This window comes from Genypterus blacodes, unplaced genomic scaffold (genome assembly GCF_046128005.1).
Source record: "Genypterus blacodes isolate CSIRO-AG114 ecotype Tasmania unplaced genomic scaffold, CSIRO-AGI_Gbla_v1 ptg000098l_1, whole genome shotgun sequence".
Lineage (NCBI taxonomy): Eukaryota > Metazoa > Chordata > Actinopteri > Ophidiiformes > Ophidiidae > Genypterus > Genypterus blacodes.
The window spans coordinates 78,383-92,885 of record NW_027466902.1 but is presented as its reverse complement, the minus strand read 5'-3'; the positions used below and the strand labels follow the sequence as shown (position 1 = coordinate 92,885).

The following is a 14,503-nucleotide window of genomic DNA, read 5'->3' as shown; positions in this document are numbered from 1 at the left end:
AGACCGCAATTTAAACCTGATGACAAAAACACCTCTGCTGTTTCATTTTCAGATGCCTCATTGTGAGATCAGTGTGTGTGTGTGTGTCTCGTGCCTCCTTCCGAGTCACACAGGGGAATATTTTCACTTCTCTGCACAACCAGTAATGCACAAAAACAGGCACGTTTAACCAAAATCCAAATGTGAAGTTGCACCAACTCTTGATCAAAGGAACACACACACTTGAGTCTTTGTGAAGAGCAGGTGGCGATTGAGAACCCCTGGCTTAGATCAGAACAGCTGTCAGAAAGCATATGCTTCACCGAGGCAGGATGTATAGCAGGGCTGAATGGAACAGGATGTATTGTGTATACAGTGTTGCATAGTGTTTATACCGGGCTGTTGTGTTGCTTTATTGATACAACAGTGCCCCTTAGTGACGGACTTACACAACTGAAAAAACACACACACACACACACACACACACACACACACACACACACACACACACACACACACACACACACACACACACACACACACACACACACACACACACACACACACACACACACACACACACACACACACACACACACACACACACACACACACACACACACACACACACACACACACACACACAGTCTGTATGTTCTAAAATGACTCAGGCCAAGTGGGTTAAACAGATTATGTTTATTTCTGCTGATCAGAACTGCATTTACTGTCATTTCTGCGTGACGTAATGTGTAAAGAAAGGCTGGGGGAGAAGAAAGAACATTAATCATAAACAAAGTAATAAACATTGATTGGCTTGTGCACAACTCATCGATCCCTGACCACCCCACCCAGCCCTATGGGAAACAAATGAAAGTTAAAAAAAATAAAAATAAACAACCTTGCCAAATCCTAAAATACTGTATCATATGGGGCAATTTAAATTTCAAAACAATCATATAGTGACTAAATGCTACTTTATCATAAGATGAGAAGGAGGAGAGGAAAAATATATAGATAGTAATTACACGGAGGGGGGGAATAAGGGAATAAAGTAAATAACACCACACCTGCCTTTGTTTAGGAGGCAGCAGTAAACTATGAAAAGACATGAAAGCCTGCTGCAGCAGTTTCTATGTGAGATGCCCATTCACAAGGTTTAACCAATAACCTGCAGTCTTCACTAAAAGACATCAGCTAAATAAAAAATAAAAATGCAAAACAGGGGGGGCTCTTTGTGTATAAAATGGTCTAAAATGATTACATATCCTTGTTACAGTCTGATAGAACAAGAAACAAATGCTCGTTTATCGTGCAAAAACGGGACCTTTCATTTCCAGATCTTCACTAAGTGACATGTTAAGGGGGGTAAAAATGTGTCAAATGGTACAAAGGAAGAGGGAGAACGACTCTTGGCTGTGGTGTGTAATGTAACTACATTAACGCCAATTCAAGATCCTTGTGCTGTGTAGAGACAATTGAAAAGGCCCCCGACATGCACCTGAAGCTCTTCTGTGTAGCACCAGAGAGAGAGGGAGAGAGGGAGAGCGAGAGGAAGTAAGAGAGAGAGAGAGAGTGTGCGCTTCATACAAGTCAGAGGCGGACATATTCACATAGTTACAGTGAAATGATGAATATAAGGGGATGTAATTGCCGATTTAAAGTAATAAGTGAGTCATAACCTTCACCGGTTAAGGGGAAAAGTATTTAAATACAAACTTAAGGCTAACACAAAACACATGTTTAAAAGGGGGAGAGATGACATAAGGAGTCCAACATGCTACAGACTGACATGCTATAGTGTTTGTTTCTTTCCGTATTGGCAGTCAGATCATCCCGAGGGACAGGCTATGATTACTATTCATGGCTGAAGAGCGAGCACATACATTTCAATCCAAATGGAAGTTAACTTTGCCATTAATTCTTCAAGCATCAACAGTTAAACAGATTCTTTCTCCAGGACCACAAAACAACAGGGGTGTGTGTGTGTGTGTGTGGGGGCGGGTGGAGGGGTGGGGGGGTGCTGGTTTCCAGTCTGCTTTAACAGATACCACGTGTCAAATAAATATGTTTTGCAATGATCCGATAACGTTGTTTCTTTTTCTCGGAGAAACCCTGAGAAGTGCTGTACCTGTCGTGTTACTCGCGTTCTGAGATGAGAGTTCGGCCTGTCGAAGAGCTTGGGGGGGGGGGGGGGGGGGCACACCACATTTCAAGCACAGGTCTTTTTGTTTTGCTAGATTTGTAATGACTCACATAGGACAAATGAGGCAGATGATGATGATGATGATGATGATGGGGAATTTAGCTTCAAACCATCAAGTATTGCCTTGTGGTGTAAAGTCAAGACTTCTTGTTACAGGCATTTTTCTTGCAAAGCGTATTTACACAGAGACATGTCAGGCCCAAGCGCTCCCTAACTGCCATGCAAATATTAGTGTTCCTTTGGTTATGTAAAAAAATCTACATGCATTTCATCCTTTACAAAAATAAAAGTATAGAAAATTACCGTTAAAAATTATCTGAAAATGCTTCCTCCAATGTAAAAAAAAGTCACTTCTGATTAGTAATATATTCATATGTATTAATATCTCATTTATTACCTCCATCTAAATTGTACATTAAAACTATAATCAAATATATTCTTTTTTGTACTTCTCACACATTGAATGTTAGTCCTGTATAATGAAGTGTAATGTGTGAGGACGTGTTTCACATGAAAGCCCTGTGTCTCTCACCAACACTGATGTCAGGGAAACAGTTAAAACAGTAAAACCCTTCAAGAAGTGATTTTTTAAAAATGTCCTTCAAGATTAAATTGAGCTCTCCTGATAAATCTGCATAGCGTGTCGTGTGTTGTATGTGCAACGTGTACGTGACGTGTTTTTAGCGGCTTTTCAAACTCTATATATGAAATGGTGAAACCTAACGTGGCCGTCGTCGTCTCCTACTTTGGGTTCCTGATCTGTATCTGAGCCACGCAGCAGGAAACCTTAAGTGCTCTGAAAATGCACAGGCTCTAAAAAAGAACAAAACAAAAAGGATGAAAAAATCAGGTAGACAATTTAACAGTGGAGACGTACTGCTATCTAAGACATCGTAATACTTGGCCAACTAATCGCTCGTTGGCAATATGTTTACCCTTGAATGCCCCGTGTAGAAATTCACAAATCACATTTCTTCATTTTGTTAATTCAACTGCACATCAGGGGTTCAAGCAAATCCCTCTCAGTGACCTCTACCGTCACTTTAACACACTGGATTGAAGTCAAAATGCCAAAAACTGCAAATACATACTCACTTACTGTTAAATCTCCAGATTTCATTGAAAAAAAAAAGCATTACATTTTTCTTTCCTCCTTAAATGAGGAAAAAGTCAAATTGTTTAAAAATCAAACCAAGGTCCGACTACACAGTTATGCAAAACGTGTAGTTAATGTTGAGTCAAGCATCCAATAGTCTGCATCATCCTGCGACAGTTTAGAGGCCCCAACCTCAACGTTTTCACCAGCTGCTCTGAAACGAAGAAGCGGCGGCAGCAGAGTCATTTCTGCACCTTATACTCGATGCGGACGATCAAACAGCATTGGGTGGAGCGTCTCACGCCGGGCAGGTGTATGCCAGCTAAGAGTACAGTGGAAAAAACGGACCGCTCACTGAGAAACGCACAGTCCATTGAGTCTCCAATAGCACAGCCGTCACGATCACGGGTACCGTCTCCACCTTAAAGCTATTCTGGTGTAACATAAATGCAAAGGTCACTCCCTGCAGATGGGAGTTGTTTAGTTTTGATTTGTCTTTTCACTCTTAATGTCAAACATGTAACAAAAAAAACGATTTTAATGAAAATCGGCTAGCAGCCAAAACGTTGCAAGAGTTAAAAAAGGCAGAGAACCTGTGCATAGTTGCCTGAATCTCTCCTCCCCCTCCCCTCCCCCGTCCTCTGCATGTGTTGGCACATGAGGTGGGTGAGGGTCTGGTTTAAAATCCAACATCCGAGTTAATATTTGAAACTAGATCCAGAAACTTCATCCAGCAGGGAGGAGGAACGCACCAGTCGTGCGATTTTGTGAGGTTATCTTGATTGGGGATCAGTTTCTGCAAGACAAAGATGATAAGAAGGTAATTCATGATGCCATTGTTGCCAAGCTCATGATCCTGGTGGTGAATTCAAACTGGCAAAGTTGAAAGTGACAAAAAACAAAAAAACGTAAAAAGTTCAAAAACAAATCCTGTTCCGTGTGTAGTGCTGTTCAGAGTTTTTGTAATGAAAGAACCTGAGAGCAGTTGGTGTACCTGGCTAAGTGTGTATGGTTAGCTGAGGAATTAGCTGGGCACCCAGTTGCGGGCGGAGCCCTGTGTGGAGGCTGGACCGGCATAGCCTTGGCCTCCGGGCAGTATGGGGTCAAAGTTGAAATCAATGACGTCTCCGTCCATGAGGTCAGTGTTGATGATGTAGTCCACGTCGCAATCCAGATTTTCCGTGAACATCTCTATGTCCAAATCTGTGGGTAGCCGGTCCTGAAGGGGCGGGTAGCAGGACGGAGCTCCGAACTGACCCATCAACTGCAGACCCCCGCCGGGATTGGCTGAGGCGATGGCCCCCGCGTGATGTGGCCCCACTGCTGTGTGCTGGACTTTGAGGGCTGACAGCTGCGGAGGGTCGTGCGTCATGCCTGAGAGGATCATCCCCAGCCCCATCTGAGAGTGATGCTGGTGCTGCTGCTGGTGCTGCTGCTGCTGCTTGTGAAGGTGGTGCTGCTGCGGCTGCAGCTGGGCCTGCAGCGTCATGGACGCCACCGTGTTCTGCTCCAGAGCTTTACCCAACAACAGCTGGTTGGGTTTGGCCCGTCCGCCCACCACAGCTGAGCCCAGGCCCATCAAGCCCACCCCTCCGGAATTGGCCATGAGCGGATCCACTTGGGTCATGATGATGTCATTGGGAGGGGGGGAGTCAGACGTGAGCAGCGCCTCCAGGCTGGAGGGCACATGGGTGCTGTAGTGGCCGCTCCCGCGAGAGCTGGAGCTATGCATGGGAGTGAAGAGGGAGTTGCTGAAACCGGAGGGCTCTGTGCACTGAGAGACGGAGGCCTGGGTCCCGGTGTGTGTGGGGGCCTGCGGGAGGCTGGATGGCTGCAGCTGATGGAAGGAAGAGAAGCTGGAGCCTCGTGGCAGCAGAGTGGAGGCAGAAGGCAATGGAGTGGGTGGTGCTGGCGGGGCCGTGCTGGGGCTGGCCCCCCCCTGCTGCGCCGTCATCAGCGTAAGACCGTCTATCAGGTCCAGCTCCTCCATGAGGGTCTCGGTGAGGGTGGGGGGCAGACTGCTGGCGCTGTAGCCTCCCAGCAGTCCTTCCTCGGGCAGGTTGTCGTCCTCCTCCTGGCCAGGAGCGATGGGTGACAGGCGGCCACTCAGGGTACTGGCATTGGAGCTTGTGCGTGGGCGGAAGGTGGTCCACATGTCGGAATCGTCCAGACTTCCCCGGGACGAGGGACTGCCGCTGTTGACGCCCCATTTGGGAAACTGCTGGGACGAGTTGGGGCTGTCGGCACCTGGTGAAGCTGTGCTGCTCTCGCTCTGCAGCGCCCCACCGGTGCCCCCTAGGCCCGCTGCTCCCGCCTGCTTCTTAGTCTGCTTTGCTCTCATGCGACTCTTCAGCAGTTTGCTGCTGTTGTCCATGGAGGCGGCCCTGCGGCGAGGAGCCTTCCCGGTCTTCCCGCCCTCCGGGTTGAGCATCCACCATGAGCTTTTGCCTGTCGACTCATTGTGGACTCTCAAGAATTTGTTGTGGAGTGATAAATTGTGGCGGATTGAATTCTGAAAACAGAGACAAAATTGTTATTAATATTAAAATGCAGAATAAAAAGGGTGAATAATGTGAATGCTCTTATATTGATCACAAATATTCATTCATGTAAGGACAATCCATCACTGCTGCAGTACAAATTAACCTGTAGGGCCTGTACAACATTTTCATTTACAGTTATGTTGCTTAGCTCAGCACTATAGGGTCCCTACAGAGTCCCCTGGGTGTCTCCTCCTCCTCCCCACATGTTGCCTTACCTTCCAGCCCGCTGAGCTGTTGCTGTCCCCCTTGTCTCTGAAGTAAGGCACCGTCTTCACCATCCAGTCGTAGATCTGCGCCAGCGTCAACCTCTTGTCGGGCGAGTTGTCGATGGCCTGGCTGATCAGATCCGCGTAGCTCTGGTTCCCCCACGCGTTGCGCCGGGATGATCCTTTGCGGGGGGTCGCGCCGGCTCCGCCCACTCCGCCCACAGCCCCGCCCTCGGCCGATGCCGCCGCTTTCTCGGGCTCGGACGTGAGTTGCTGCGCCTCCGGCTTGTCCTCCTCCGCGGGCGGAGTCCCGGCGGCGGACTCGGTGCCGTCCGCCCCCTCGACTTTGACAGCCGAGATGTCGGGTCTGGGGAGCGGCCACGTGCAGGAGCGGGGTCTGCTCTGCGGCTCGAAATCTGGGTCAATCGGAGGCACCGACGGCTCCTCCATGACGGCGGCGACTTGTATTTCCACTCAGGCGCACAGACGGAACCACTTAAAACATTTACCTTTAAACGGCTAAATAATGACGAGGAGATGCTGTCAAAATAACCTCCTGACACAAAAACAACCCGGTTCACACACTGCGGGGGTAAACAGTGGGCTGTAGTAATCTGGACACACCAATAGCTTTGGTTAATCCTCAGATTGGAGATTAGGGGACCCAAATAATCTCCTTAATAGTAACTATCATAAACCTTTTGAATGATATAGGAGGGTGGAGGGTTGGGGTGAGAGTCCCTTTGTTTTAACGGAACAAAAACAAAAGTAGTAGAGAGGGAATGAGCACCAAAACATTTGGATCGCCAAAGTACAGATGTTTAAATTCACCTAACAAAATCCCGTTATTGGAGATTCTGGATATGAAATTAAGTACTTTATTTTGATTAACACGTAATCTAAATAATGAGTTTGTGGGATACGTAAAAATACGTAAATACTTATAATACAACTAATGTAAAAAGATTAGTGAAAAGTAAGTTACTAATAATTTAGTAACACTTAAAACCCGGGTTGTTTTATACCAAATCTATGTAAAACTAAAGATTTTGTCAAGATGTGTTACAGTAAACCTGTACAGGACACAAAGCGGGATTAGCGTCTCCGTCACTCTGCAATTGTAAACAACACGCTGCCTGGTAAACTGGATACTAAAAAACGTGGTACACTTTTAAATAAATCCCTCAAACTACCCAACACAATGATGATAATCCACGACACAGTTTGGTTCACTCACCGCTGAGAAAGTGTGAAAAAAAAACACGGTAATGAGCCGCTGCCCGCCGTCTCTCCGGCCTGTAAATGCGTAAATTCTGTGACGATTAAAGCGATTCCGGGACAGTCAGCAGAGGAAACGGAAAGCGGACAGTTTCAGATAACGGCTCAATGGTACTGAAGTGAGGAAAAAGTGTCATGAGAGAGAGACTCGGAGGTGAGACCAAGTCCGCTTCAGGTCTGCACGGTCCGCCACATTGCGGCCGGGCGCATGTCACCATCTGCCATGTTTCTCCACACACTCCGGCCGCGGCACACGATGCTCGAAGAAGCGGGTACTAATTTCTCTCGACGGAACACCGAATCTCAGGCGATCGTCCCGTGGTTAGGGCCATAAACGTACCACACGGTGATCCCCCGCGGGGTTTGGCGAAGTTGGGCCGCCTCGGAGGTCCGCGGGCACCCGAACGTCTCACTTTGAAAACAGCCCGATAGCCACCTTAACGTTAGCTGCTTAAGCTCCTGCTATTCCAGAGTTTGCAATCCTTGAAAAAGTCAGTGAAAAGCCGCCGATAACCTCCTCCGTGTATCCGGTTTTAACCAGCGGTAAGTTTAGTCAAACTTCCCGTCATCGTGGGGGTCCAAATACCAACTCGTCCACTATGTTTTAGACTTGTTTTGTTTTGTTTTGACTCGAGGCGAAGACTCCCTTCTGACGTCTGTTTACCACTGTCAGACAGCGCCGACTGCGCCTGCGCCGCGTGGGATTATGGGGAATCGAGTCATTCATGTGACATAATGGGCGTGAACAAGTAGAGGCAACTTGTACCTGTAACGGTGGATTACGTAACAGTTTACTAAAGTTTACCCACCCCGCCAACTATGTACCCAATGTAAGGCACTATTTATACTGCTAAAACTAATATTAGGCCCAGTACAAGTACAGAGCTGTAGTGGTAGTAGTAATAATAGTATTAGTACTAACCTACTTACATGACCATGTTGTCTGTGTAATGTGGGTCAGACATACTACTCAAATAAATTAAAGAAAAATATTTAACATTTATATTTACATATTTAAAATTTATTCTTCTTTGGACTGACTTATCATTCTTTTATTAGAATTTAGACATAATAAAAAAGATGGATAATTAGATAAATAATTAGATAAAGTTTAAACATATAATTGTAATTGTATTTAAAACTCACTCTCTGGGTACTGGAGAGAGGGTGAATCAGCTCTTTACCGTTGCCCGTGTAGTTAATGTGTTTTTGAAGAATACGCGTGAGTGCTGGGGCCTTTATGAGTCAACCAGTCCTTATACGTGACTAAACTGAGAGCTGTGTCTGTATGCTCAGTATTAAATCAAACACTTTCCCTGTGTTTGAAGGGCTCAAAGTTCTTCCTTGCCATGATTCTCTTTGTGATTTTCTTCTGACGGCAGAGTTGAGGTTTGAAGAGTTTTCATTTTCGTGACCTTACGATTGCATCTCTGCTTTTCGCAAACAATGCAGTTCTGTCCAACAAGCTGTGACCTCCAACATGCACTGGATTGGTTTGCAGCTATGCGTGAAGCGGCTGGTATGCACCTTCAAATCTCAGGCCACAGTTCTCTGCCGGAAAACATTTGATTGTCCTGTCCAGGTGGGCAGTGAGTTATTGCCCCAAGGGAAGGACTTTGAATACTTTCAGGATAGAATGGAGTGTGGGATTGATGGGCAGATTAGTGCAGCTTCGATGCTGTAACAGCTGTATAGAACTGTAGAGTGGAAGAGAAAGCTAAGCCTAAGTTTCTACCTGAGCTCTGGGTGGTGACAGAAAAAATTAGATCATGCAAGCAACTTCAGCAATTTCCCTTGGTTTTATCTTATCTTATCTCTTATCTTAAATTAGGGACAGGGTGTGGGGCATAGGCATCAGGAGGGAGCTTGGAGTAGAACATTCACATTCACATTTAAGTGGATGATTCGTGGAAGTAAGGCATATATTGTCTATAATAATAATAATAATAAAAATAATAATACAACGTAATTATTATAAAATTGGATACATTTTTGTACTATTTATATATATATATATATATATATATACTTTAGTGAAGTGTCTATATTATTTGTGTTTTTATGTTTAGTTTAGGTATTTCAACAATGTATTATGTAAAACTTAATCACACATTTCAGTTAAATTCGTAAGTATGAGTGGTTTTATATGTACATTATTTACATTTTATTGTGTTTTGTTGCTCTGCACTACATCTCCCATGAGCCTTCGCGGTCATTTTCTGTGTTTACAACCAGCTGACATCCGGCGTCTTCCCGTCCATTAGCCCTCGGTCTTCACAGCCAGCCATACTCAGCTACATTCGATATTTTCTTCACCAAAACGCTCCCCGTCCCACCACCAACTCACCCGAATGCAAAGATTGATCACATAAATCAGATGCAGGTGAGGTCGACAGAGCGCACATCGCCGCAGCGCGTCAGGCGAGCGAGCTAACGGCTAGCCAGGGAGAGCTAGTTTGTACCGAGCGAACGCTGCTAATGTTACCGCGAGCGCCATCCTCTCTCGGTACCGAACTCGGTGCTAGTTGCGGTGCTCCGGCGTAATTACTGTCTATTTAACAGCAATAATGACGCAACTGTAACCAAACACGTAGGTTGTCGTGGTAATAGTTTGAATTATTGCGAAATAAGTTTTCCGCTCGCTTGGTAACAACATGGATAGATGAGCTAAGCTGTCTCCTGTCGTAGCCTTAATAGGTTTTTATATTCTCTGCACTTTTATGACATAATTCGGTTTGTTTACTAATCAGTGATCCACTAACCAAGAGTTGTGTGAGTGGCTTGATTTTAGCTTTGATGCAACAACGAAAGCTCGGGAGATGATGAATAATGTGCTGTGATCTGGTGCCAGGCAGTGATAAGCTGTGTGTGTGTGTGTGTGTGTGTGTGTGTGTTTGTGTGTGTTGATGTTGTTGTTGTTGTGTTGTGGCAGGGCTCTGGCCCCCTCTCACGCAGCTGAAGCACACCAGTCCTGTCCTGTCTGCTTCTCCTCCACACTGCCGCCCTCCTCCTCCTCCTCACTGAGCCATGACCGGCCAACGGGATCTTGATCTGGTGAGTGAGAGTCTGCAACACCTGACACCTTTCAAAGAGCAACACAACACCCGTGTGGCAAACCGGGGCTGTGTCCCAATTCAAAGGAACCGGCCTACAAAGATGAAGGCCAGTCTTATCAAATGAGATCCAAACCAATGCTGCATTATAGTCACACATTTCAACGTTTATCAGCAGGATGTTGCAATTCAATCGGCGAACATAGCAAAAGGAAATTTAGTTCCCCTTTGTCATTGGATGAAGTGAACAAATACAAATGTAATGAAGTGTCTTCTTGATCTCCCAGGTTGTGTTTAGTGAAATTGAATTTGATAAAGGGGTGTTTTTGGGGGGGTGGGGTCACGGATTAGGCACCGTCCATAAACTCATAGCAGGGACAGTGACTGTGGATCGCCATCTGTCTAATCTCAGTTAAAACGTTGCCCTACTTTCCTTTCAATGTTTAGACGCCAATTGATTGCAGCCTGTTAGTCAAATCCTGGTTACACCCTCCCTCCTTTCATCACCGTAGGAATGGACTGATTGGATACTGATTAAGGGAAGTGGAAGTTATAAGAGAAGCTCCGTTTTAAAGCACATTTATTTATGATCTGTTCTATCTGTTAGGCGGGTGTCTCACATGAATGAGGTGTTTGGTTTGTATTGTTATTATCTAATCATGTATTCCTGTTATTGATTAATTATTGGATCGATGAAGTTCCAGTACAAGTTACTGATACCGACGTTATCAAGAACCCTTGAGTTGTTATTGATTCCTCCACAAAAATGTAATATCAATGTTCTGTGATATTGTTCCCACATCAGGACAGATACATGTCTACTGATGCCAGCGTGTAGTTTATGCTTTATGACGCTGTAAGTAGATCTGTTTACCTCTGTAGTAGGAATTATAAATAACACGCCACGTATAGTTTGGTGACACTTCCCTTGGATTGCGTAATGTGGAGTGTGTTTGTGATGCCGGACGTTACCATGGGTCAGGAGGCAGATTTAGCTTTGTTTTGTGGAGGATGACGGGGGAGGGGAGGGGTGGTGGAAAGGAGAGGGGGGGGGGGGGTTTGGGGTAAAGCTGGTTAATGATGACCAGGATCTGTCACCCCACATGGAGGTTATTCAGTTCAGAGGGGGAGGTGGGGAGGAGCGGGGGAGTGTGTTTGTAAACAGATCAGAGAGCGAGGTTGGCCCGTCCTGACGTCACACCTCTGGGATAAGTCGCTTTGTTCTCCTCTTTCGTGTGTGAACCCAAGAAAGTTCACGTTCCACTTTGAAAAAGGGCCTGCTTTAGACTAAAATACATCATTTAGTATTTCTATTAAACATGGACCTATAATTCCTGTAATGATAAACTTGACTTTATGACGCATGGTTACAAAGAATCCACAGAGATGTTTGTTGTCACTGCTTGTTCTCTTCAACAACCTACTGAGTCCTCGATTGTTCATCGGTAATTTTGTAATCTACAGAATGAGTCAAAGCCCATCGCAATCTCCACAGTTTCAAAGATTCAATTGACTGTTAAGGTTTCAGGAAACAGAATTCCCCAGTTCACTCATCTGAGAAGCTGGAACCTGGAAGTGTGTTTTAATTACTACGTCACTAAAAGAACGAACCGATTGTTAAATAGAGTCGTCGGATAAATGGTTAGTGTAGGTTCCCTAAGAGATAAACACTGAAAGGACTCCCCCGCTGTCAGCAGCCCCCTCTACACACGAGCACGGAGCGCCTCAGGGCTACGCACTGGCCATGTAAATTTAATAACATGGCAACGGAGCTGTCTGGGACACCTGGGGTTATCGCGTTAGGCCAACAGCCCGGAGAGGAGCAGCCAGCGGGCCGAACTAAGGGCCAGTGTGTGTGTGTGTGTGTGTGTGTGTGTGTGCCCCCCCCCTCCTCCTCCTCAGCAGCCCCACCCTTATCTGTCGTCATCTGCGGGCTACAGGCGCTCACTTCAGTGTCAGAGCTCAGTGAATGAAGCAGCCGAGTCAAAAGGGTGGAGATCTGCTGGGGATAAATCTCATTAGACTGGAATGCTTGTCTCCTCACGCCGCGGCGAGGGTCGCCTCATGTCTGCTGAGGTCAGAGGGAAGAGGAAACGGAGAGGTCTCCACCCGGGGCAATTAAGTAGAGCCATGATGGAATTTAGCGTTGTGTCTCGGGTGATTTTATGATTCATTATCTTCTTCTTCCTCCTCTTCTCTCCTCCTCCTTCGTCTTCATAGGTGCACCTCCGCCTAATCCTGGTCAGCGGGAAAACACAAGACTTCACTTTCTCCCCGAACGACTCAGCCACAGACATCGCCAAGCACGTGTTTGACAACTGGCCCGCAGGTAGGGAATCCAATGCTTGGGATTAGTTTTGCTCTTATAGTAACTTCAATAAAGCAGCTTGGGTTTGTGATAGTTGATATAGAGAGTGACTCCCTCTTTTTCCTGTGCTCTCTGGTTTACAGGGTGGGAGGAGGAGCAGGTGAGCAGCCCCAGCATACTGCGCCTCATCTTCCAGGGTCGCTTCCTTCACGGCAACGTCACCCTGGGAGGTAAAAACACCACAATGTCATCCAAAAAGCGAGAAATACACTTTTTCAAAGTAAATGAGCCTCAGCACCCAAAGGCTGGGTGCATTCACAGGCCTTAACTACACGTGAGCCAAACCATCCGTCAGCTTTCAGGTTCAGTGTCATCACATGAAGACGAGGTTATCTCTCATCTGTTCTTTACCAGCATCCTCTGCCTGCCACTCAGCTGACTGCACAGTGCATTAAAGTAGAGACTTGAGCAATTCTGTTTCCTGCCCTTTTAAAGCTCTGAAGTTGCCCCCCGGCCGAACGACCGTCATGCACTTGGTGGCCAGAGAGACTCTGCCAGAGCCAAACTCCCACGGTAAAGAAGCTTCCAGTAGAGCTTTGACATACTTGTGTACAACGTTGTATTCTCTAGAAGTGTGTAGTGATAAACTTGCATCATTGAAATTCTGTTATTGTCAGATGAAGTAGTGTCTGAGTAGCAAAGGGACAGTAGATCGTTCTCATAGTGCGACTAAATGATGATGTGCTGTGTTGAGTGTCGTGTCGTTAACGTCGCCTTGTGTTGCTGCTTCCTTTTGTAGGTCAGAGGAACAGAGAAAAAACCACAGAGAGCAATTGCTGTCTGCTCTTGTAAAGCAACAGAAACACACCCCTCCCCCCTCCTCCCTCTCTCTCCCCCTCCCTTCCTCCCCGCGCTCACAAATTCACACATGTACAAAGACACAAAGACACACACTGTCTCCCGACCCCATCCCCCTCCCTCCCCTCCCTCCTCCCCGTCTCTGTCCTGCTCGTCATCTGTGGATCGGGAGTAATGGCAGGAAGTCGGCTCGGTGCTGCCGTCACCCACATCGGTCAGACTCTCGTCTAATCTGAGGCTCTTGTTTTTGTTTGTGCCAATATATTCAAATCTCTCTCTCTCTCTCTTTCTCTCTCCTAAAACCTTTTGATCGGCCATTTTGCCACGCTTTGCCTTTGTTTGGAGATCAAGAAATCAAACCCTCACCTGGGCCCAGGTCACCGCTGGGGCATTAAAGGCCTGTAGGACATAAGAGACCCTGATCATGGACGTATGAGCTGTTTCCCCCAGTAGACAGTAGACACCCCCTCCCCCCCCTCTCCATCTTACTGAATGGTGTTAATACTCACATTGCACTTAACCAGTTTGTTAATTCAGAAGTGTTTGTGTCTCACGATCATGTCCTCCCCCCTCGTTGGACTTTTTTTCTTAGAGGAACAGACGACACACGGTAGAATATGTGCCTCCATCCACATATAGACTGTTTCTGCCTCCCACTAACGGAACCGGTGACATCGCCGGTGTCGCCTCGATCTGTTTGTTCTCAGCTTTGGACCAATGGAGAGAGGTTTTTTTTTTTTTTTTACCGCTGTGTAATAGCCTACTCAGTGTGTGTGCGTGTGTGTGTGCGCGTTTGTGTGTGTGAGGCACTGTTGCGCACTGAGCTGAAGGACGGACGGGTCCTCAAAAAAGCAGGAAGGGATTCTCACACCTGTAAAGAAAAAAAATGGAATGGGAGGATTTTGGTGGGTTGTTGCAACAATGAAACGGCATCAGGCGCCACGGCAACGCTCTCTCGCCCGCTGGAAGTAAGAGGAGG

The 14,503-nt window shown here is 46.4% G+C and overlaps 2 protein-coding genes across 3 annotated transcripts; one reads left to right on the top strand and one right to left on the bottom strand.

Annotated features, from left to right (window-relative positions):
- Positions 1 to 660: 660 nt before the first annotated feature.
- Positions 661 to 8,005, bottom strand: foxo4 (forkhead box O4). 2 transcript variants are annotated; one of them, XM_076159540.1, is made up of 3 exons: positions 6,037 to 8,005; positions 4,273 to 5,790; positions 661 to 4,074 (listed from the first exon to the last, which is right to left on the bottom strand). In XM_076159540.1, the coding sequence occupies exons 1-2, from the start codon at positions 6,475 to 6,477 to the stop codon at positions 4,303 to 4,305; spliced, it is 1,929 nt and encodes a 642-aa protein (XP_076015655.1). In that variant the 5' UTR covers positions 6,478 to 8,005; the 3' UTR covers positions 661 to 4,074; positions 4,273 to 4,302. The 2 variants fall into 2 exon arrangements, with proteins under 2 accessions (XP_076015655.1, XP_076015654.1); XM_076159539.1 differs by having other exon boundaries at positions 661 to 5,790.
- Positions 8,006 to 9,539: 1,534 nt separating this feature from the next.
- On the top strand, positions 9,540 to 14,362 carry ubl3b (ubiquitin-like 3b). Its single transcript, XM_076159642.1, has 6 exons — positions 9,540 to 9,688; positions 10,238 to 10,359; positions 12,579 to 12,687; positions 12,810 to 12,896; positions 13,162 to 13,239; positions 13,466 to 14,362. The coding sequence occupies exons 2-6, from the start codon at positions 10,333 to 10,335 to the stop codon at positions 13,516 to 13,518; spliced, it is 354 nt and encodes a 117-aa protein (XP_076015757.1). The 5' UTR covers positions 9,540 to 9,688; positions 10,238 to 10,332; the 3' UTR covers positions 13,519 to 14,362.
- The last annotated feature ends 141 nt before the right edge of the window (positions 14,363 to 14,503 follow it).